General features: G+C 34.4%; 2 protein-coding genes and 1 long non-coding RNA gene across 15 annotated transcripts in view; 1 reads left to right on the top strand and 2 right to left on the bottom strand.

The window, feature by feature from the left end:
* Positions 1 to 9975, bottom strand: part of LOC107053809 — a 43281-nt gene extending 33306 nt beyond the window's left edge. For 4 of the 5 annotated variants that reach the window (XR_005861347.1, XR_001467476.3, XR_005861348.1 and 1 more), the window contains exons 1-2: positions 9092 to 9975; positions 5439 to 5605 (exon numbers count right to left, since the gene is read on the bottom strand). This is a non-coding gene — a long non-coding RNA (uncharacterized LOC107053809). The remainder of the gene's footprint in view (positions 1 to 5438; positions 5606 to 9091) is intronic. The other variant, XR_005861349.1, reaches the window with a different exon arrangement.
* ITGA4 (integrin subunit alpha 4) overlaps positions 1 to 12294 on the top strand; it is a 33746-nt gene extending 21452 nt beyond the window's left edge. The window contains exons 18-28 of the mRNA XM_421974.8: positions 1794 to 1944; positions 2639 to 2737; positions 3162 to 3241; positions 3577 to 3663; positions 4944 to 5034; positions 5788 to 5895; positions 6669 to 6788; positions 8116 to 8235; positions 8725 to 8823; positions 9006 to 9125; positions 9975 to 12294. Coding sequence (XP_421974.3) covers positions 1794 to 1944; positions 2639 to 2737; positions 3162 to 3241; positions 3577 to 3663; positions 4944 to 5034; positions 5788 to 5895; positions 6669 to 6788; positions 8116 to 8235; positions 8725 to 8823; positions 9006 to 9125; positions 9975 to 10067 — 1168 coding nt within the window. The 3' untranslated portion in view covers positions 10068 to 12294. The remainder of the gene's footprint in view (positions 1 to 1793; positions 1945 to 2638; positions 2738 to 3161; positions 3242 to 3576; positions 3664 to 4943; positions 5035 to 5787; positions 5896 to 6668; positions 6789 to 8115; positions 8236 to 8724; positions 8824 to 9005; positions 9126 to 9974) is intronic.
* CERKL (ceramide kinase like) overlaps positions 11293 to 24703 on the bottom strand; it is a 51539-nt gene continuing 38128 nt past the window's right edge. For 2 of the 9 annotated variants that reach the window (XM_421973.7, XM_046943898.1), the window contains exons 6-13: positions 21620 to 21694; positions 20022 to 20199; positions 19719 to 19787; positions 19340 to 19368; positions 19148 to 19256; positions 16240 to 16336; positions 14808 to 14980; positions 13327 to 14086 (exon numbers count right to left, since the gene is read on the bottom strand). In XM_421973.7, the coding sequence (XP_421973.5) occupies positions 14005 to 14086; positions 14808 to 14980; positions 16240 to 16336; positions 19148 to 19256; positions 19340 to 19368; positions 19719 to 19787; positions 20022 to 20199; positions 21620 to 21694 (812 nt within the window). In that variant the 3' untranslated portion in view covers positions 13327 to 14004. Of the gene's footprint in view, positions 13248 to 13326; positions 14087 to 14807; positions 14981 to 16239; positions 16337 to 19147; positions 19257 to 19339; positions 19369 to 19718; positions 19788 to 20021; positions 20200 to 21619; positions 21695 to 24703 lie in introns of those variants that run through there. The other 7 variants (XM_015289553.4, XM_040703796.2, XM_046943895.1 and 4 more) reach the window with 7 other exon arrangements.

The following is a 24703-nucleotide window of genomic DNA, read 5'->3' as shown; positions in this document are numbered from 1 at the left end:
ACATAGATATTAATGGTTAGATTTTAAGTTAAATTGTATTCTCACAACCTTTTTCTTTATTCAGTATTACACATTGATGTAATAAGGTGAGCTGATTTCATGCAAAAATGAAACAACAGTAGCTGTTGTGACTCTCAGGTTGTTATTTTGTGTGAGACTTGGATTTTCTTGTGTAGTTTATCACTTCTAAAGTTTAAAGTTAATTGTGCTTTAATCAAGATACAAGGTTTATCTCACAGAACATCCTCAAATGGCACAAAACAATGACAGCTAACGCATAATGCTGATTAATCACATATGGGTGATCCTGAGCACAGGCTCTTTCATCTTCATAGATTTCAGAATAAGATTACTGTATTTTTTCCTACTCTGACACGTAGCCTGTAGCATGAGTCTAAAGCCCTTTCATTTTCTTAAGCTTTCAGATTTTTTTTGTTTAAATGATCATAAACTTCTCAGAAGTAAAGATTGTTCAGCATTTCAATTTGTGATACTACCAATGCGATTTTCTAAGTGCTTCAAAGATCTAAGAAAGGAAAACAGATTACAACATACCTGCTTAGCATTAGGTACCAGTAGCAGCTTTTCAGTGTAAATAAATAGGCTAAATATCTTGATAAAGTGTGAAGTATCACCTTAAATTGCATTGTGCCCCTGGTATCTCGATTAAAAACTAGTTAGCTGTGAAGCATTAATTTATTTTGTCTAGACAGAATGCATTCATTATCCTTGAACAACAGAGCAAACACTTTTATTCTTAAAAGAATGAAATCAAATAGGGGCATTGAGGTAATGCTTTACTTACTTGCCTAATTATGAGTCTTCATGTATACACTATCATGTTTTGTTTAAACTGCTCAGATTTTGGCCTGCTCTGTAAATTTCTAGTCCACATCATGCATTTTTTAATGAAGAATGAAATATGATTACCGGGGAAAAGCTCTGGTTCAGCTTTGTTGTTGTCCCAGATGTGCACCTGGTGCTTTTGTGTACTTCTATGTTAAGCTGGGAGGCATCTTTGTGACAGTGGGTTGTTAATGAGCTTGGCTTTAATGCACATAAGAGGACTGAATGGTAGCATATAAAGAGTAAAATAATTTTAAAATTTAACCTAAATTTAATCAAGCTACTGAAATGTTAACATTGTGTTTCTCTTTAATTCGCTTTTGTCTTGGAACCTATCTGCTTATGCAGTGCTTTTACCTTCTGTTGCTTGTCTAAGTGCCAGCTTCTTTCCCAAAGGTGTTCAGTGACTAATGCTTTGGTTTCAAGCCAGAATATCTGATAAATGTCTATTTCTAGGCAACGCTTCTACAAGTCTTAATTAAACTTTAATGTCAAGCTCAAGTTTACTTTTAGACCCTCACAGGGTGTCTGTACTTGTAACATGATTATAGAACATCATATAGATCATAAGATAGGCACAATCACCTACCCTCCTTGTAACCTGTGTCATATTGAGCAGATTTTGAAATAACATATGAAAATAGTGCAGTAGGAGCATGTAGCTATTCTCTTCTTTAAGAAAAGGCCCTATTCTGTAAAAGCCAGAAGCACAAGGTAACACTTCTCACATTAATAGCTTCAGGCTTTCAAAGGCACGGTAGCAAGCTGACCATCGTCTAACTGTTTTTGTACCTTCAGGTAAGAGGACTGAGTGAACACCTTAATGATTTCCAGCTTAGCTGTTTTCAGAACCAGATGAGATTAACTAAAGGAGCAGGAGAAAAAACATTTTTGCATATAAGCTGTATACGCAATTATTTTTCACTGGTATTATGATTATTTTATAGGCCTCATGATAAGAAAATGTACCTTGTTGTTGGGAGTACAAAGACTTTGTTGTTGAACATTTCTCTGCACAATGCTGGAGATGATGCATATGAAACTGTCCTCCACATTCAGTTCCCTAAAGGCCTTTATTTCATCCGAGTTCCGGACTTGGTAAGGACAAGAAAATCTGCCAAACAGTAATCCTTTGATATTCTTATTTCTCAGCCAGACTTTGTCCAAATATGGTGATGAACTGTTGAGTTTCTTCAGATACTGAAAATTAACCCCTCACACACACAAATTCAGAACACTGACAAAACTACTTTTGAAGTTCTTAGATTTCGACCTTTCAAACCATAGAGTAGGTGTGATTTAATCACTGTAAGGTCCCTTTTAAATCATTTCAGCTACAGGATTTGGTAACAATAACAAGAAAAGATTGGTTTCTAAATATATTTCAAATATATATGTTGCAACTTTTGGTCTGATCACATTTCCAGTGATCACAAAAAATTCTTAAATCAGATCTTTTTCAATCTTATGAATAAATCACAGATCTAATTGTTTTCTCTTTCTGCCTTCTTAAAATAACTGATTCCATAGTGCTTAGTTTGCAGTGGCTGCTTAAACACCTCAGTTTCTCTGATGACAAACAAAACTTGAAATAACGTGATGCATTAATCAATGTAAGGATATGTGAAAGAAGTCACAAATAGTACGATTATTCTGTATGTTTTTGAATAGTATTATTATTATGTATATTTCATCATGAAAAAAACCCCACAATTTTAGTCTGTGCATGTAATTTGAAGTGCCTGAAAGTATCCGTTTTATTTTAATAATTAATAACTTTCCTTAATTTTAGGAAGAAAAACAGATACACTGTGAAGTATTAGACAAAGATATTCATGCAGTGAAACTTGAGTGCAGTGTTGGTTATTTGTATGTAGATCAAAATTCAAAGGTAAGCTCTGCCTAAAGTTTCTGCTTTAAAAACACTCTAAATATGCTAGCAGGATTTTCAGGAAAAAGAAAAATGTTTTGCAAAATCTTTTACTCATTCCAAACTACTGTTCCTTGTAATGCTGATATCTGCTTGAATATTCTCTGGATAAATTCATTAAAGGACAACATTCTTTTCATTATGTATCACTTGATGGTGGTTGGTTTCCTAGACAAATAAATTGACTAAGGCTATGAACAATTTTTTTAGACCAGAAGGAGTGGAAGATGCAAAAAAAAGTATTTACTTAGGCCTTAATTTATTTTTTAGAAAGAGCAAGAAATTCTAGATGAGCCTAATAAAATATTTTGATTAAAACTGTGTTAAGATAAACTGGCATTTAAAAAAGGATTTGGTTTTTTTGTTTGTTTGTTTTGTTCTTCAGCTGGATCTCAGTTTCCCTTTGGATACAAGCTCCTTCACCAGAGCAGAAGATGACCTCAACATCATCATTAATGTTAGCTGGTAAAAATTGCTCACTTAAAATTCTTCCTAGTTTTTCAAAACAGAATTGAGAAACCCGAAAAGACTTTGCGAAGCACAACTACAAGAAAGCACATCCACTGCAAAATCTTTAGAAAAATGGAAATTAAAAAAAAAAAAAATCCCAAAAACAGCTGTTTAAGTAATAAGCAGATTTATGTCTGTTATAAATCTCTTTTTTAGTTTCTGATGTGGTGTTAATGATAAAATGTTGGAGTTCTTAAAAAGCTGAAAGATGATTAGTGTTTGTTTATAGAATGTGTTATCACATGCTATACATTATTTCTAAACTATTTTTTCACTCATGCTTTTTATAGCAAAAATGAAAATGAGAACTTGTTACTGGATAACATGGTAACCGTAGCTGTACCTCTAAAGTATGAGACTGAGTTAAATACTCATGGGTAAGTCAGCTCTTGCTATACCTGCATATCTATAAGACTCTTGTCTTATATCTGTTCTAAGTTCCCCAAGCTTTTTAGCAGAAGTATGAGGTAACTGAAAAATCCTGGGTCTGAGATGGTACAGCTATCCTGGAGTCTGCCTCACACCCTTCTAAGCTTCTATTTCCACTGCTGTGAGATGAGATCAATAATACCTATGGTGCTTTGAGCTTGTCTCTTAATTGACTAATATTTCTTAAGATCTAGAATATTTTTTATAGAGTTATTTCTTTAATAAGCAGCATAGTGGTACTATATTATACTATATATAAAAATATATACATAGTATATATACTATATATACTATTATAGTATTTCTTTAAACAAAGTTCCTTTGAAAACTGAAGGCCTGGGCAGGATGTTTACTTCAGTTTCTACAAAAAAAAATTTGAAATACATTGTGAATGAAGCATTGGAATTCTGAGTCTTTAAAATGTACAGTTTCTCATTTGTGTGAGAAACCTCACTGAAGGACATAATCATGAACACAAAGTCATGAAAGAATCTTGAAAACCTGCACAAATGGGGTCTTACACACTGAATATGATAAATGAATGCTAATCTAAGCACCAAAATAGATATTCTATCAATTATTCCAGTAACAGATGGCATCAGTTACTAATTCTAACACAGCGAGTTTTGCAGCTGTATTTTACTTGACTATCCAATTAAATGTCTCAGGAAGAAAACATAAAGAAATATCAGACTTTCATAGCAACTTTTTCTTTATGCCTTGTTTTCTTGATCCTCTGGAATAAATGGTCTGGAGTTCCTGAAAATGCAATCAATTTTTGAAAACTTAAGATGGAGATGAAGGTAACAGAACAGAACTGAAAGCCTACTGTTTAGGAAATAAGAGTTGCTTCAGGAGGATGCTGAAGAGAAAAGCAATCATTTCTCACACCATTGTTCATTCTGTTCTGTTGATGCCTTTTTCAGTGTGAAACTAGATTGTGATATCGTGTATGCCTCAGATTCCTTGGTTTTCAGGGACTACGTACTGGGTTTGTTGTGGCACGTTCACAGAACACTGTTTTTGATGAGCTTTTGTGACCTTTTCTGATTTATCTGCCTTAAGTGGAAATAGTACAAAGGTAGATTTCTACTCGGTGTTCCTGGCTTTACCTAACTAAAAACTTGAGTTATTCTTTTTTTGGCATCAGCCCTGTAGGACATCTCAGAGAAAAAATTATGCTAACAATATATATCAAATCTATTAAGTACCTTCTAAACTGTTGTAGATTTGTAACACCACCTTCATTTGTTTATGGAACAAATGAGAATGAAGCATCAGTTATGTGTATGGAGGAGAATATCAACTTCACTTTCCATGTAAGTGCTTTTCTTTGTTACTCTGTTATCCTTGGTCTGAAGAGTAATGTTTAGATTTTCAGTGTATATTAAAACCAACTGCATGGTCAATAAGTTTTTTTAAAAGCACAAGGGCAAAAAAGCAATTTTTAAGCATTAGGTGATGGAGAGCGGTTGTTAATCCCTCTTAGAACAGTTTTTTTTTGTTGTTGTTGTTGGTTGTTTTTTTTTGTTTGTTTGTTTGTTTTTTTTTTTTTTTTTTTTTTTTTGCCTGGGCAATATTCCACTGAATGATTAAACAGGAAGATACTTTCAATCTTGTGTCTGTAAGTGGTAGGGCAGTTCTGACTTTCCATTTCTGCCATTAAGAAACACTTTAAAAGAAATTATCTTATAGTAAGCAAATGAAACTAGGAGCTACTTACAAGAGAATCTGTAGGTATCAAGATTTGTCTCCAGTGGATTAAAAATCAGGAGACAGACATAAGTCTCTTACTTTCTCCTGGACCGCAGTATGTATAGCCTTGGGGCAGTCATCACAAATAGGCACCACTTACTCACTGGGTTCCAAGAAGCAAAGTATTCTGTAATCCTGCAGAATGAATTAAGCAGTCTTTATAAACATTAAAGCTCCTAGCAGAATTCAGTTTCATGACAGTGTAACAATGTAGAAGCTGCCCTGTTCTGTGAAGTTCAGATATTCATATACGTATATTTGTTACTTGAATAGCTACCTTGAATCAGAGCTTTAAACATAATGTTCTTCCCCACAAGGTTATCAATGCAGGACCAAGCATGGCTCCAAATATAAACTTAGAGTTAATGATACCTAATGCTTTTCCACCCCATGACTTCAAATTATTCAACGTCATGGATATCAAGGTAAGCACACATTATTTAATATACGACTATATCTATATGAGTTCTGTGAATACCAGAAACATAGCAGGACTTAGGTACTAAGTATATATGCAATTTTTATTCCTGTCTTTCAATCCTACCTAATACCTTAGTTCTTAGTAGAGTGCCACTGAGTTCAGTTAATCCATCTGTGCAAAGCCTGATCTTTGGCATGCATTTGTGTTTTGTGTTTTTCAATTCACTCCTGCTATTAAGTAGCAGAGTAAAGTGTATTTTTTTTTAATTAAAAAAAAAAAAAATTCTGCATTGAACAACTGCTTGAAGACTCTAGCCCATCCATCAGCCTTAGTTATTTCATATCAAAAACAGAACATTTGTTGTTATGCAGAACATATAGCACACAGTCCTTCCTTTGTAAAACATTAATATTCATCAGCTAAAAATCATCATCATCTAAAATACAGTACAACAGATGCCTTATGTCTACAATGTCTCTATATATGCCTCCAGTCATTGACTCAAATGAGCACAGAGTAACTCCAAGACCCTTTCTGGCTTATTATATTTTCTTCTCCAAGTGTTCTGTATAACTCACTGGAACAGGAAAGTGTGGAAGTATGTTAGCTATAGTGAAGCAGGTTGAATAGGGCTAGGATGATCTTTAGCTCCATATACTCAAGAAATCTAAAATTAAAAGTTATCTCTTTATTTCAGCTTCTTGCTTTTAAGTAATCTGTCTTCTGTCTATTATCTGATATTTAAAATCAAGAAGTGATTGTTATTTTTATTTCCAGACAACAGTTGGAGAATGCTCCTACAATGAATATCCCAGAAACTGTAATGCACCGGAAAAAACTGAAAACATATTGAAGGATGTTGTCACTTTCTTTTCAAAGCCTGCTAAAAGACAAATGGTAAGATCTATCTTTTAGCATCACTGGGAAATGAATGACTGTATGAATGAGCCTTAAGACAGTGGTATATATCTTATATAATGAGGTTACCAGAGCAACCTGCCAGGGATTTGTTCTGGAACCTATAATATGTTCAACATAGTTGTAAGTGATTTAGTGAAAGAGGTGAGAACTGAGGGGAGAAGGTTGATTAACATCATTTCAAAGTTGGCATGGATGACAGTCACCTATGACAAACTGCAGAAGTGTAATGTAACTGAATGAGTGGGCAAACTGAACAGCAGATGAAAACTGAGAATTATGCATACAGGAAAAATAGTCTTTACTTATATGAAATACGCAGATAAACGTTCTTTGCCTTTTTCAACAGCAAAAAAAACATCACCAAGCTCTTACTGAGGGATGTTCTGAATGCTAAAAATATAAGTGAGTTCCAAGAGAGGTTATAGAAGTTAATGGCACTGAAAGTTATTGAATATTACTGAATAAACAGAAAATAATTTCTGGCTCAGGAAACTCCCTACTAAATATAGTTGGAAGACTGAGGGGACATCACGTGCCCAGCCTGTTCAGCTTTATCTCTGTTGGAGTTCAGATGTTTGTCTGTGTAGTCCAAACCAGAATGGATGTTCTAGTGTTATGCTTTTAACTGAAATCTCTATGTCCTAGAACTTGAAAATAAATTACAGCTTTAATACTCTCATCTTAAAAGAAACAACCTATTTAAATATTTTTATGTGAGGTATTAAGCAAGCACATTACAGGATTATCAAAGACTTCTGAAGAGTAACCCTGTGCTAGAGTATCAAAAATATTTCTTTCAAATTAGGACTTTGGCATTGAGGCCTTGGACAAAGAATATAATAATGCAAAGGCTTGCTTATCTTTCTTCTTCAGAACTGAGGGTAATAGTGCAAGCTTTCAGAGTATGAGTGTTCTCTTTCACTGCAGTATTTAAGAACTAGTTTTATATCTCTAATGCCAGGTATCATAAAGCCATTGCCGTATCTCATTTCTGAAATAACTGTAAAACTATACATATAACAAATTCTCACTACAATTGTCATTTTTCTCTAAAAAGAACAATCTTTTAAGGAAAATGACCTGTTGTGCTCTATAACAATTAGGTTGGTGCCTTGTACTGTTCCTTCATCACCAATGATGAAGAATTCATGGGTTGAGAGTGAGAGGTATCAGCTGAAAGCTACAACCCTGACCTTTCAAGAACAAACATGGAGCTTTCGTTTTACTCATTTTCTGAGTGTCTCTAACATTAAGGATATACAGCTGATAAACTCAAGCTTTAATCCTTCCCTCCCCTCTACAGTACTGTATGAAAAATGACAGCCTTTGCTTACAAATACATTGCAAGCTCGGAAACATGGAAAATGGAAAAGAAGCAACCATTCAGTTGCACCTGGAAGCTACTCCTGCACTTTTAGAAATGGTAACATGAATTTTTCATACTTGAGAGGCATATTACAAGGCTTATTTGTATTATTCTCTTAATCTAATTTCTAGATATTAATATTAGATCCTAACAATAGTAGATACTACATATTCTCTGTTTTCAGTTCTAGTTTGAAGGTGATATATGAAAATGCAAACCACTTAAAGATGTGTTTTAGATTATCACTTTAATTTTTAGTATATATTACTTTGCGTACTCTGGCTGGGTTATGTGAAATTTAATTCCAACTCATAATTGTGCATTTCTAAGAAAAGCAGCATGGATTTAGTGTTGAGTAAAACCCAACCAGGCTTCACTCCAGGTTCTGGTACTAATTTATTTTGTGATTAGAAAAAGGCATAAAAATGCCATGTGTGTTTGTGTAAGATTCTGTTTCTGTGAGCAGCTGTGTTACCATTTTTGTTGGTTAAGAATTAGAATTTGCTTTTTAAAAATCTGGGATTTTATGTTGCTGTTTAAAATCAGGATGATGCTTCTACATTGAAGTTCGAAGTAAGAGCGACAGCCTCACCAGAAAAGAATGCAAAAGTTATTGAACTACAGAAGGACAAGCAAGTTGCATATGTAAGAATTCTCTTACTGAGTTTATGATAAAATAGTTAAACTAGAAAATAAAAAGCATTCTATACAGATTTATCCACAAACATTGAAGAAAATGTTCATTATTTAAGAATGTAATTCATTTTCCCAGTTATTTGCAACTTTTAGGAAAAAAAATAACATTAAACTTATTTTCCATCTTTCAGGTCTATCTGGAAGGAGTGCACCACCAAAAGCCAAAATACCACGTCACTGTACTGATTATTGGAATAGGCTTAATAGCTGGTATTACCTTGTTTTTGCTTCTTTCACTTCTGTTATGGAAGGTAGGTTTTCAGTATTTCTCCATTGTTCTCAAATTAGGAATTCACACTTTTGGAGGATCTTTTGATTCACTAATCCAGCTTAATGGATGAAATAATAATTCATTATCTGTCCTTTCTAAAGATACATAACTCCTAATATAGTGTGTTTTCAAAAATACTTATCCATTTTCCTTCGTTTTATCTTATACATATTCTATATTTTACATTATTCAATACTATAATCCCCTTCCCAAGTTTTTTTGTTTGTTTGTTTGTTTTTGTTGTGCTATCTAATGATTTATGTAATTAATTTCATATAAATTGAATAGTTTTTGTGGAGTGGTGCTCCACATTTAACATCACTTGACACACGATCAGTAATTACCTACAAGATAGTTTCTTGTCAGAATAAAATGATTTGAACTACTACATAAATGCTAAAAAATCCTGTGCGCAATGAACTAAGAAAACAATGAAAGAAGAGCTGCTCTACCATGCAGTTAAGATATTGTTAGTTACCTTTACTTGCATGCAGAATTTCTCCATCATTTTTCCCAGGAAGTGTAGAAACGAAACAGATTAAGCTGGAATGTCTTATTACCATTTCACATTTTTAAAACACTGAATTCTGTGGACAGTTCAGTCTGCTTGTTCTTACTCCTTACGTAAGGAGAGCATTAGCCTCCCAAAAAGTAAAATAAAATTAAAAAGCAGCTCCTTTTAATTGATGACCACCACTTGATTACTTAGTATGACAAAACAATGACAAATACAATCTGTTCATAAGCACTACAGATAGATATTTTATTTTAGTTACACTGCTTAGATTTGATGACATACGTAATTTTGGAATCTGTTGGTGTATTTCAGATTGGCTTCTTCAAAAGGCAATATAAACCAATTCCTCAGGACATGAATAGAAGAGAGAGCTGGAGTTTTACAAGTGGGAACAAGGATGACTAGGAGGACAAATAAAACTTGCTTTGAAATGAAGAATTTAAGGTTCAGGTTAATTCAAAGGAGAAACATCAGTGAAACAAAAGTGGTCATGAGCTCACTTGCCCTTACAAAACAACTCTGTATTTCCTAGATCTGTACTGATGACTACATCTTAATGTTCAGTTATTTTTCTAATGTGAAAATGGTAAAACAATTTCTGTTCTTAAGTCTTACAATGATATTTGAAATACCATCTCTGGTTTCAAACAGACAGCAGAACACTAAAGATAAAAAGAGAAGAATAATTACTTACTGGAATGAAGATGTCTGAGAACATAAAGTGTAACTAATCCTGGAAAATAAGATCTCAAACATTAGTATGAATTATTTTATGCATTTTCAAGTTTCAGTAATCTTTTGATTAGACATTCAAGAAGAAATCCTCCATCATCCTGATTTGGCAGTTTTATAAGGGTACATTAGCTTAAACCAACAGAAGGACCATAACTAGAGTGCACAGACGTAGAAAACAGCTATCAGAAGCTCTCTTGGGCTTCTAAAGGTAACCTCAAAAAGCTTTGGCTTCACAGGCACAGCTTTACAGTATTAAAGATACTTAGTCAGGCAAGCCAGAGCCAGGAAAGCCAAAGGTAGATTTACAACAGGGAATTCTGTGTGGTAGCTTGGACATGCAGCACAGAATGCATTGTCAGCTGTAGAAAGAGTAATGTATAGGAGATCATAAGTTGTAGCCATCTGTAACATGGTACTTGCAAAAATGACAGTTAGTGGTTTTGTCCTTTCCTCAAATACCAGTGCCATGATGTTTTGGACTTCTGCAGTAAGATATTTCTATGTGAGGGTTTTTTTTAAGCAAATATTTATTTCTATTTATTTGAAGATTTTTTTTTTATAATACTTAGTATAGTAGTCCTTAGTACTATTATTCCTACAGTATTTGAAAAAGACAGACTTCACATGATGAGAAAACAGAAAAACAAATGTACCCCACCACACCAAAAGCCAACTGTACAGGGCCAAATTTTATCTTTAGATTGTCCACCTGAATGTATGTACGAAGCCATTTGGAGAGCTAGCGTGGGTTCTTGTAAAGTTGTTAGTTAATAATCATCTAAATTAGCCTCTTCAGAAGCAACTGCACAGAAAGGCAAATGACTGAATAGAAACATGGTTTAAACCACTGATCTGCTACTACAGGAAGTTTCTTCAGCTAGATAAGTTTGCACTGCCACCTAGCTTTGGTGAAATAAATAGTACAGTCCAGGAGGAAAAAAAAAAATAAAATGACTGCCCCCCAGTACAACCACAGAATCTACAGTGTCATCAGTATCTAAATTTATTGTAACAGCAGTAAGTAATAAGGCCATTCTTGCCCTGACTTTGATGTTTTTCTGAACTGTAAGGAGAAACAAGTTTAACACATACGTACGCTTTGAAGCTGCACCGTCATATGAGATTTAGTTCAAAAGCAATGCATAGTGCCTTCAACAAACACTTTTGAAGTGAGTGTACTTGGTGCCAAGAAAATCCACATTGTCCACAGATTATAAAGGCATTGGGGACCATTCTGTAATTTCTGTTCGCTTAATTTGATGGCAAAGTTGTGGAACCCTCTGACATAATTTTATCTCTAAAATCTTAGGCAGTGTAAGGACAAATGAATGTGTATGTATTTTAATATATACATATATGTATATCAAAAAGAATGTGAAGAATGAAATACTTTCTTGCAAGTCTATGAAACATACAAAATGTTCATCTTCCAAATGGCTTTAGTGATTTTTTGCACTTTAACCAAAATGGCTTTGAACAGAAATTTGTTTGGTATTACAGCATATAAATATACCTCAAAATGCTGGAAAAAGCATTAAAATTCTTTTTAGTACAAACAATGCAAAGAAATGAAACTAAAACATTTTATTTATCTTTGAATTAGTTTACACAGGTCAGTAAATGTGATAATGTTGCCTTGGTATGCTTTCTATTCAGATTTTGTTATTAACATGTAAATGTTGGTTGCCTATTCTCAAGATATGAAGCAAAAGTCAATTTAATGTTAGAAACAAGGTTGACAAAAATAAATGTATACTGTCTTAATGGTGGCAAAAGTATAAAGCATCACTTGGTTTTACTTTACTAAAGAGAACTCCAACAAGTTGAGCACAAATGCTATTTCTTTCGTAAGTTCTTTTGTTAATTTTCAGTTATGTAATAAAAACAGTTAAATCTACTACATGTAGCTGGAATATTCTTCTTATACACCTTTAGGAAGCTCAGTTTAAATTGCCATAAACATTAAAATATTTGGTGCAATACAGTATCAAGTATAGCAATGTAATAGACTACTCACTGTGACTCAGAACAGCCATCAGCTGAAATGAGAAGATCCCACTGAACATCAGGAAAATCCTTTTCCCCTTGAAGATAGCCCAGAACTGGAACTCAGAGAAGTGGTGTCATCTCCTTTCTCAGATAGTTTGAGATCAAGTTGAATAAAGTCCTGAGAAACCAGGGTTGACCTAGTAGCTGGACCACTTGGACCAGGAGATTGGGCAAGGGCCCTATCAGGGCCCCATTCATACTGAAGGATGCTATGACCCTGCTCTGCCATCACTGCCCCAGTGCCAAGCAAAACTGTAGCTTCAGCGTTCCTATAATGATTGCCTCTGAAAAAGGCATTATATTGTCTATGAATTTGGCTTTTACTATTAGCCACATTTATCCACAGAAACTGCATGAGGTTTCCAACAAGTAACAGCTTGTTCTGAGAACACAAGTAGCAATCTGCAATATTAGTGTAGCTTATTAATCACCAGTAAGAATTTTTCACAAGATTTAAAATGGAGTAAAATATACAGCTCATGTAAGTCTTGTAAATACAGATCCCATGTACAGGGATTTTATGAAATCACAGTATACTGAACCACTTACAGAACAAAGACTTGGAGCAACCTGTGCCAGCCATGAGACAATGCTGCTTTCACACCATTGTGCATCTGCCTTATTCCATAACAATTCATAGACAAATGAACAGAACCACAAGCTTAGCCCTGTGGCACTGCAGACAAACCCACCAGACTGCTACTTTTTCCATCACCTTTCTAGAAACTGGCTCTTCCTTTGAGAATCCGGTCTTAATTTGCATTCATCTCAAATAGTTGTAGAAAATATTCAAGAAGTTACCTAAAAAAAAAAAAGCACTTACTTATAAAAATATTTATGCCCTTTGAGATAGTTACCAAAATTTGAGTCAATGACAAAATGTTATTTACCACAACTTTATTCTCAGCAACAACAAAAATTATACTTCCTATTCCATCAGCTCTACAATACATTCAATACTTTAATTATTTTTTACTTCGTACAATAAGTAGTCTTAAAATACCTTTCATCAAAGAAATTACACATCGCCATATTCTTTTTTATTACTGTTTGACTAGGAACCAACTTGAAAAGAAACATTAAGGCAACACTGTGATACCTAGAACTGGAAATACCTGATCTACACTTTGCCACTAATTCTCAGTGTGAGCGCTATCTTATCTCCCCTCACTAGTTCTGTCTGAACTGAGTAGCCTGACCACATGGTAACAACAGCAAACTCAAAAATACTTGATATTAAACATACTGCAGAAGCTTGAATAATTTTAAAGAAAACAAAAAACTTTCCATCTATTCTGACAGATCATTTCCGAACCCAAAATTTATTAAAGAAATCTGTATAATCATTTTTTCATTTTCTCTTGCTAATCCTACTGAAGTTTTTTCACAGTCAAAAATAACTTGATAAAAATATAGAACTTGATAGAAATTTTAAACCAGAAATATAATAAACACCCTTTCTATTACAACTGAGTTCAATGAGCGCAAGAATGGGACCTTAGAAAGAAGAGCATACAGGTGTGAGAAGGACTCATACAGAACATTCAGTGTGTCCCTTCTATATGCAATTGCATGTTGCTTTGGAACTCTCCAGATCATCAGTGTTCACTCCATAGAGATGAATAAGTTGAGGATGTACCCTGTGAAGTGAGGAAGTCAAACTATCAATTCCATCAAGTCTTGCACTGTGTGCTTTTTTTTGTTGTTGTTTGTATTTTAACAAATATACATAAAGTGCTATATGGAATAAAATAACATGAATTACATTTTGACATCTCCTACAAGGTCATCTCTACAAGTATATTATTTTCTCAGTCATTCTATAATGAAATCAGTCTTCCATAGCTCAGACTGTGTTACTCTGACCCTGTGCAGATTGCAGAAAAAAAATGAACCACCTCACATTTATTTCTACTGCTAATCCTCCAATTTCTCTGTGTATTAATTAATATTCTTTCTTCAATCCTACACATGGACTCTATTCTCAAGCACCACCAAGCTTCCCACAATTGAACAGCTATGTTTTTATTAAGGTTACAAACAGGGCTTTCCAAGCATACCCAAATAAGTCCTCCCAGACTCATTGAACTCTACATTTACCTGTCCTCTACTAACAAACAAAAGGGTAAAGTAAAATGGACTGAAAGGACAGAAGAGGAGCTGGAAGGCCATGAGGGCCATAAACCTTTCCAGAGATGTGCACAAGGCAACGTGGCAGAGATCCTGCACAACAGGATACAAAAATATTATTGTTACAGTATTTATAACACTCACTTTTAGTGTATTTGTGTACGTACATGTAAGATTGTAGTACTAGTCTACTACAGGGATATTGTTCACAAACATAATACTCAGCCTTACCGAACATGAACTTCTGATGCTTCTACTAAGTCCCCATCTATATTCCAAGGGTAATTTTCTTCTGCGGCAGTGGCATTCAAATCTGTATTTTCTTTGGCATCAAGCCCACTTTTGATTCTCAGTTGCACTTTTACTTCTTGAACAGTGTATGTCTCAACAAAGGGAAAACTGAACTAAACCAAACACACGCATATGTTAAACAAAGATGAAAACTATAGGTGATACTTTGCAACAAACTGGATTACATGAAATTAAAAAGCTTGGGGATGTTTTTGCTTCTTAAGTGTATGAGAACATTTAACTGTATATGTGAACACATGAGGCATTGTACATTCCAATTAGCATTTATAGATTACCTGCTATTTTTTATACTACCTAAAACTACCTATACTTTAAACTACCTATACTACCTAAATAGTGCCCCAAGGGGAAAAAAAAAAAAAGAGAGAAAAAAGAAAAAGTGCATTATTCCATCTGCATTCCTGTATCAGATTTGCTCAATTTACGGATGAGGTGATATACTTTTCACATGCCAAAATGTCTTATGCTCTCTGAATACACTAAAGTCCATGGAATTTTTTTTCCTATCATTTGTTCACCACTGTCAGTGATCCTGTCCTCAAGTCTCAAGTGAGGGTCTAACATCTAACTATAATTTTTAACTATAAAGACAGAGAAAAGCAAAACCTTCTTCCTCCAAGAGCATAACTAGGACATAATTGGAAAACACAAACTGTTTCCTAAAAGCATCTGTTAGTGCTGTCACATGGACCTGCCACCATCTCTGTGACACACTCTGACTGCTCAATGGTTATCTAGTCCGAGGCTGGGCCTACTTGTAAAGTGAGTTCACATAACCCTGAGTTGTTCGAATGACTACCACGATGTTCATGGGGTATTTAGGATGACATTTATGTTTAGATGTTTCATTTTTTCTTCAAAAAAAAAGAGAATATGACCACAGTTTTGATGTACATTTCTATAAATATTCATAACTAGATGGAACGTAGATCTGCCAAAATCAATGGTCATAATCTAATGCTGCCAGCGTAAGGTCCAGCAATCTGCTGACATTAGAGATTTCACCTATTTCTTACAGCGGTGCATGATGTCCCCAAGTCTGTGTTGTTGATCTCTTACACAAGATTTAAATACAGCAGGCATTTTCTCTATTGTGCTGGAAAGGCTTTATTCCCATAAATCGATGGTACATCAAAAATACAATTTAAACCACAACAGATGGGCTGAAATAGGCTAATCGGTATTAGTCTAGTGATTTAAGGAAAAAAAAAAAATCAGATAAAAAGGGGGCTAATGTATTCTGACAGGAAGCTAAGTCTCCTTATGAGGATGCTAACATTAACTCTTCCAGCATGTCTACTTTCATGATTAACTGTTCTTTTTATAATCATCAGAATGAAATTAACAGTACCTGATTTTTAACACTGGCATATCTTTTCAGGTGTTTAATAAACTCAGTTCGAGAGGTATTCCGTACAACAATCAGAGCCATGCTTCCATTATTTAACCTGAAAAGCAGACAGACTTAGTTCCTCAAAGTAAATGCATTATTGGAAGTTTAACAGGCTTTTAGGTACAAGAGCACATTAATAAAATAGTTATAATTTAAATATATACTTTTTAACAAAACAAAATAGAAACCCCACTCCTTTATATTTCAATTAAAATGATGCAGTTGAAGTTATTTAGCATCTCTGTATCTATAACATACACTGTAGTAATGAAATTTTACTTCTGTATCAATAGCTATAGTTTATTAAACACTATGCATATTTAAATAAAAACACTTTCCTACTTAACAGCAGAATTCTTAAATATCAAAAATTGTTTTTACGTTTTCTCTCCAACAAAGTATAATGATTACCAGAAATGTTGTGATTAACTGCTTCTGTGACAGGTGCAAGTAAATACCACCCAGTGCAGTTAGACTCATTCAGCTCCACCATTAACACTACAGTTGCCCTAACAAAGATCCTAATGTTAACTATGCTGCTATTCAAACCCTCTTAGAAATTCTCAGAAGCGTTCTACACTCAACATGTTTCATATAGAATGAATAACTTAAAAACCGAAGGGAATCTTGTATAACAGCGTACATTAGAGGTTAATCAAGAAGAGATCCTACAGTGCAGATACTCATTGGTGATAGGTACCTACTTGCATTGATATTTAGGACTTCTAAATTTGGGTCAGATAATGAGCTAGTACTATTTCGCAGGCTCCTTAATGCAACTGTACCTTGTCACAGAAACTAGCTGCCTGAATCTCAATACAACCATTCCTAAGTCTTATTTAAGTTATGGAGGGATAACCAACTTTCAAAAAGTGTATCTTGTAAAAATGCCAATCACTGCTGAGATTGTATTTTATATATTCAGAAGATATATTTATTCGTTCAGTAGGAGCAATTAAGAAATAGGTTAAGGTCATTTTTCAAAACCAGATTTTCCAGCCCACCACTACATATCTCACCACTCAGAGCTTCCTGGATATTTAACAACTATAATTGGAACATTCTCAGACTACAACAAAGCACTACCTAGAAAGATAACTTTTATACAGCCATGGAACAAGTCACATGGCATAGCATTATTTTGCTGATTTAGAAAACAAATTTTTTTCAGTAAAATTGAAAAAGTTGCTTCCTTATCATATTTTTACTAGAAAAGACTTAGCAGGTTACTGGAGAATGCATTCCACATTACAGCATATTATCTTCCGAGATGATTAAGAATTCTCTTTAATTCTTTTGAAAGTCCGATCTGCAGTGAAGCGTGACACGCTGCAGATTTAGGCTAGTATAAATAGAGTTGCAATGGTCAAAGCATTAATTCATCTTCAAATGTCTTCACATAACAAAAAAAAAAAAAAAAAAAAAAAAATCTCATGAGAAAAAACAGATCAGAGTGAAGAAACTTAGATGTACTTAGCTGACACTACCATAATGGATCTTGCATCTCAAGCAAAGAGTGAAACATTTTTTTCACATGTTGAAAAGCTTTACAGCCAAGATATTATTGACTATAAGAAATGGAACAACTGTCTGAAACATTTACACTTCCCACCCTGGCAAATAACTTAATTCCTATTATAATATTCAAGAAAGAGCAAAAATGGTATACAAGATAGGGGGATCCACTAAGCAACTTCACTGAAGGAGAGACAGACTCATTCAAACCCATAATAATTGCATGGAATTGTCTTAAAACTCTGCATCACTGAGGAGCAGGTGTCATAACAGATGGAAAGAGAAAGCAAAGCTAAAAAAGACTATTCAGTTCTTGTCAGAAGGCTTCTGCTGACTGGAATATAACAGTAAATGCTGAACAGAGATAGTGTTCCTAAGTTTTCCTAGGAGGGGAAAGCAGCACAGCACTACCTTAAAGTAGATGCACCTCAGCAGGACTCCTGGAACTATGAAAAATTCTCCATAATATCTTTATCAAACACATTTATTTCTAAGTCATTTTCAATAAGGTAAATCCTACCAGATCAGCAAGCAATTTGGAAGATAAATATCTGACCAGTCCTAAGGCATATGCATTTTCACCAAAGATAATTGAACAAAACAGACTCATTCCATAATTTTTATGAGTAGTAACGTATAAGTAGTGATATATAATGTACAATAAACGTTTCTGAATTCTTATTTGAGTGTGTTGTATTTCATGTACAACTGTGAAATTCATACTTGCTATTATTCTGCTTAATTGTTAACATCAGCTACAAGGATTTATCATCTGATAGCTGCTTGGGCACCACAAAACATGCTCTCAACAATGAGCCAAGACAAAATGAATCAGTGTCAACAACCACACTGCATACACATTTGTTCTCAAAAGCCCTAAATATAAAACTGCATGTCCTGAATTTGGCAAAAACTAAGGCAAAATAAAAGCATGAATTTCAGTTCTTGACAGAAGGACTCATACTTCATTGCTCCTGACTGTAAAGCAGAAGACAAATGGTACCTTTATACTTGAAAAAGTCAAGTAAAATCTAAGAATGAAGTTTCTACATATAGCCAGAACCTATCACAGACAACTGCTCGATGACTACTACTTAAGTCGGACTTGCCAACTAATTTAATCACAGCAATTATCTACTCATTATTCTAGTTAGACTACTTGACCTTATTTGCCTGATCCTAAAACTGATTACAATTCCTGGGATTATCAAGTCTGCTGCAGTCCACACTCCCTCCCCTGCTCCATAGTCTAGACTACCTAAACACAGCCTTGTATTCTTAGAAAAGCTGAGGTCTTAAGGTAAGATGTCAGAATTTATAGATGTGACTAATTCTTTAAACCTCTACTGACCTCGTATTAGGTGCCAAGCCTCTTGGTGCCATTGAACACAGACAAGGGATTGCCATAATGCTCACGTTCAGGAAGTCACCCTGAATTTTGTGCCATTGATCCTTGCTACCTAAATATAACAGAGTAATTCATATTACTCCAGTTTAACCACTCACTGTTCATTTTTAAATAATCATAGAAGCTAAGGCTCACCTTTCTTTTTGTTCTTCCTTTTCTTCTTTCTAGAAGGGTGAAAACATGTAAGGAAAATAATTTAAAATAAATTTAGCATGTATAAATAATATTTCTTTGGAAAAAAAACAGAATGTTAATGTGTGGAATAATGGAATTGAACAACACAGGAATATTAAGAGAAAGTCTGCATTGTAATAAACCCTCTGTAGTCTCACTGACAGAGAGGGACTATTTTACAAAGTGTGCAAGTTCACAGTTGTCAAAATAAATATTTTTCCTTTTAAGATTTTATTTTACCTGATGATTAAATTTGAACAAAATACAGAATCTGCACAATTTTCTCTTCAACAAGTTATCCTTTTTTACATTTTAGATTGTTTGACTCAGTTTTACTTACCTATCATTCTCATGAGAGTCTTCCTGTGAAATTTGTAGAGGTAGAAATGATAATTCACATTTCTCTGTCCTGGAAAAGTATTTATATTTGGTGTAATATTTACTGTAATCCAATTTTCTGACTGCTAGACAAACTTTTATTCAAATCATAATGATATTAAGGAGATGCTGAATATAACAAATTCGGCAACCAACAGATGATAAGTCAAGACAGCTACTGTTGTCTATATTTTACCATATTTATTACTGCATATTCCTCAAGAAAATGAGAAGTAGTAGAAAAATGTAACAACTTATGGCATACTTGAGATCTGCCAGTGTTTTGATAAAAGCAAAATCCTTTCGCTGATTGGAGGGCATCCAACGGTGCTTTTCAGCCAAAGCTAGAGTCCTTGCACCAAAACCAAACATAGCCGAGAACCCAAAACGCAAAAGCCTGCTTGGAGTACTGAAAGTACAGGCATCTACTGGTTGGATATGACCTAAAAATCAAAGACAAACATCAGAAATTACAAACAACATCAAACCAAATATAACTCACTATTTCCTTTTCACCTGATTTAACTGAGAGAAAGACCTGCAGAATCTTCTCTCCTTAGGAAGTCAAGTTCTACTAACGGAAATTGGAATCAATTCAGATACAATCAAGACCGTAGAAGTACTCATTTCAGAGAACAACATTCAGGAAGATTCAAATTGCAAAATTTTTATGGCAAAAATCCATCCAACCCATCAGGCAGCACATAGTGTGACTTTCAATTACTATACAAAGAAAATGTACAGTTGCTACGTAAATACATTTGAAGCCTATATTTAAGAGTTCTCGAACTCCTCCAGTGCAATGTTTCATCATTACAAGCAATTGGTGAAATGGTCACATACGTTTTTACAGTTACAGAACTAAGGCACCTAATTTTGTTCAAAACAAGGTATATGATTTCTTTCTATAAATGAACCTGTTGTTTCCATTACATTCACCATCTCTGGTTTAAAAAGACAGTTTCAGATTTTGTGTATGAACTGTAAACTTTACTATCCAAAAAAAGGAGTCTTCCTCTGCAGACTGCAAGGTCTAGAAAACACATGTTCAGGATGAAGCTTCCCTACCCATTATTCCCTTTTTGAAAAATTATGTATATATTTATATATATATAAAATGTATCCTAAAGAAAACTTACTTTAGGAGAAACATTGACCTTGTTCAGCTAAGCATTTGCTACTTCCTAAGTCCTGGAAATATGGTTTGCATGGGCAAGCTAGTTGTTCCTCTTAGCATAATCAGATTTTCACATACAAAACCCCATTTGTTGTGCAGATCAGACTGAATGGCAAGTAATGCAGTTTTTTCTTCTAATAAAGCTTCCTCATGGAAACTGTTGAGTGTTTTATTTTGTTTTTAAAGGAACATACGCAGAACTACAAAATACTTTTGATACAAAAATACTTTTCTGAGAAGCCCAATCCTAGCCACTTTCTCAAGCAGAAAGTATTGCATATTGTTTTCTATTGTCACCAGCAGGTGCATTAAATTAATCAGATGAATATGCAACCAACCAGTGCATAACAACACACAGAGTAACACAGTTCACACCATGAAGTCCAGAAAAAGTTACTCTTTGCAATGAAAGAACATCATCAAGAGGAAATGAATGCGAGAATTGGCATTACTCTACAGCAAATCTTTGTTACCAGAAGATGAGATTCACCCTTATTATTAAGCTACGTGCAAAGAACATTCCATACTCTATAGATCAGGACAAAAGCATTTGGACATGAAAGTCTTACAATATAGTTTACAGTGCTATATCATAACACTAGGTGTTTATTAAACAATTGGCTATGGCAAATCTCTAAATGCTGCTACACTATTTAAAAACTGACACTGTGTCTGTAAGTATTTACCCATTACAATGTGCAGTGTTGCAGTCACTGTATGTTTGATACCATAGAGAGTGTAGGCCAAAATATTGGTAGTACCTGCAAAAGTAAACACAAGCTATTGTAAATAAGATAGAGAATAGCAAGAAGTATATATTTATGGCATGTATATAACATTTTCAGAAAAGGAAATTGAGATGCTTGATATATTTTCAAAGGAAAAAAAAAAAAGCCCACTACGCAAATTATTCAGTCTCCGTAACAACAAAATGCTAAATGGCACAAATTAAAAGCATACAAAATTCCAGAGGTCTACAAAATCCTCTCTGCACTTTCACTGATACATGCCATAAAATCCAAAAGCAAACATTGCCTTTCTTGTTGCTGCTTTTAACCTATCTCCCTAACAAATATTTTCTTTTATACATAAGTGCAATAGTGGGAAAATGTACCAGCAGGCAGGTTATCAAGTAGAATACATCTAGGGAATGCTGCTTTGTTGTTTTGTTGTTGTTGTTGTTTGTTTGTTCTTTTACATTGGAAAAACAATATAATGTCAGGCCATTGAGAACATTAAGTTTCCCAGGCAAAATTCTACAAGATCTAGTCAGAATTCTGCTTTTCCCATTGCAGACTGCATCTTAGGTTCTTAGAAGTAACAGCAGATATTGTTGATTACAGCAAGTCAATTTTATGTATAGGGAGAACATCAATGACTGAAAAACAACTTTTGTTAGCCAAGTAGCAGGGCCACGGGATTCCATTTTGCACAACTAGAACACCAGGTCCTGAAGCCAAGCAGAAAGAATATTGAGCTTCTTTATAGCACTGAGTAAGGCATGAGTAATTCAAGAACAGATTAATTCAAATTACAAAAATTGCAAATGAACAATTTAGAACCTAACATTCCATAAAGGAATATGTTCACTTACTCGAATTTTCAAATCATTTTCTTGTTGCTTGAATTATTTAATATACTACAGCAGCAATAGACAACTCTGGTTGATAAATTTGCCTTCAATTTTATGGATGCATTTAAATTTCTCTGTCAATAGTGGGGGGGGGTGAGAAGCAAGGAAAGGGAAGAGATCATCATATTTCAAATAAGAGGCACTCAGTATCTCAATAAGCACTTTGTAAGCATTATGTACCAGACTGAAAAATTATGCTCATCTCAAAACTTTGCAGTCTTTGATGTCACTTCAGCGGTAAAAAAAATCACACTAAATATGGAAAGATTGATGCACGTAGTTGCGTAGCTCTAACGGCATCTTGTCATTCTTATTCAGTAGTACACGCTGTGAATTTTATCACAATATCTCACAGGGGACCTGTTGCCTCCTTAGGTCACCTTAGTCTCTGGAAGCAACCAGAGTGCTCAGAGCCTCATGGAAAGCCTTCACAATATCAGAGAGAGCAGCTCTGAGTACGCGCCTCAGGGCTCCTGTTATGCGAAAGAAATAAGTGAGGTACAAATATCAGTACAGGAGACAAAACATTTTTTGAAGTTTACATCCTCAGTCGTAGTGTACAAAATCTGATTATGCGCAGTTTTATTCTTTGAACAATTCAAACAGAAACATAATTTAATTCACACATTTCTCAGAGTTTAGAGGTGACTATCTCTAGTTTATTTTCCCTTCTCCTAAAGAGTATATTTAAATATGCCCAGCAAATTGGGATTATGAAGCACTTTGAGAGAAGAAGAAACCAACAGTTTCAATCTTAGCTTTCTTTCTTTTTTTTCCCCAAAGAATTTTTCTCTACATACAGTACCAGGAAGTGCATTTTATTATGCATACTACAATGTATGCAATTTATCTCCAGTAATTTATACCCAACAACTCAATGAAAAGCTATTTAAACTTCCCTTTCTGTACAAAAGCAAAGGCAAAATTGTAGCTCTAGATGCCATATAGTATTCAAATCAGCACCTTTTATCACTTCAACGAACATAAAATAACTTCAGGATAAAAAAAAAAAAAAAAATTGACCTAAAAAGGTACTCTTCAGAGAACAGTACAAGTCTGTTCTTACAGCATTTCATGTTTGAATGATTTCTGACATTCAGACTCTAGATTCAACTACTTTTGTTTAGTCAGTGAAGCTCAAGTAGGAGCTCCTTGGATCACATTTTTGTTTTTGAAACTCTAAATGACTTTTATGGGAACCACTTTTTGAGGAGAAAGAAAACAAAAGAACATGCTTTGTAATTGGGATAAAAACAAAGGAAATCACCCACAAGCAGCAGATCTTTACAAATTATGCAAAGTTATTCTGATAAATATTGTTTTTCTATGTCACTGAAGATCAAGCTAACAGAAGAGCAAAGGGTAGAATAAACTTCAGAAGATTGGGCTTGATACCTCTTAAACTGGAATTCCTCATTTAAGTAAGAGTCATTCATCAATACAGATGGCAGCAGGATAACAAATGGCCAGGGCTGAAATCAATACCAATTTTCATGCTGACTTTAATGAGAGTTAAATCTCATTCCTATTAAACGATAGCACAAATAATTGCATCCTTGTCTTAAATCAGTGGAACTCGTTAAAATACGCAGAAGTAAACATGACAAAACCCCACTGTCTCCTGACTACTGAGAGAGTAAGCTCTGCTTGTGTTCAAAAATGTAAGTTCAGCATGCAAGCCCTTCCATGAGCTGCAGATCCTGAACATGCATAGCTACGCAGTAGGAAATGCTACCACCTTTTCCAGAAAACACTCTTAATACACACCTATCAGCATTTTGACCCTAACAGTGACTGAATTAAGCATCCCTTTATCTAGGTCCTGTACAAAGAAGATGACGCAAAGAAAACTTATACCAGCAGAGATAAAACAATCAAAGTTATCATACAAATAAAAATGTTAGGATGAGAACTTTGCTGATTTAAATGGTGATTCAATATTAGTGGCTTTAATGCCATGATTAATCTTTTCAAGACACCTAAACCCTTTTTTAACCCTATGTAAACTTGGAATATTACTTACCATTAACAAGATGGTTCCCCTGAACACTATTGTACTACACTGCAGGGACTAATAACCTCCTTTGATGCTCACGTATGGACTTGCTCTCCCCACAGATTACAGCAGTCACATTTT

This window comes from Gallus gallus, chromosome 7 (assembly GCF_016699485.2).
Source record: "Gallus gallus isolate bGalGal1 chromosome 7, bGalGal1.mat.broiler.GRCg7b, whole genome shotgun sequence".
NCBI classification, from domain to species: domain Eukaryota; kingdom Metazoa; phylum Chordata; class Aves; order Galliformes; family Phasianidae; genus Gallus; species Gallus gallus.
This window is presented reverse-complemented; position numbering and strand designations above follow the sequence as displayed.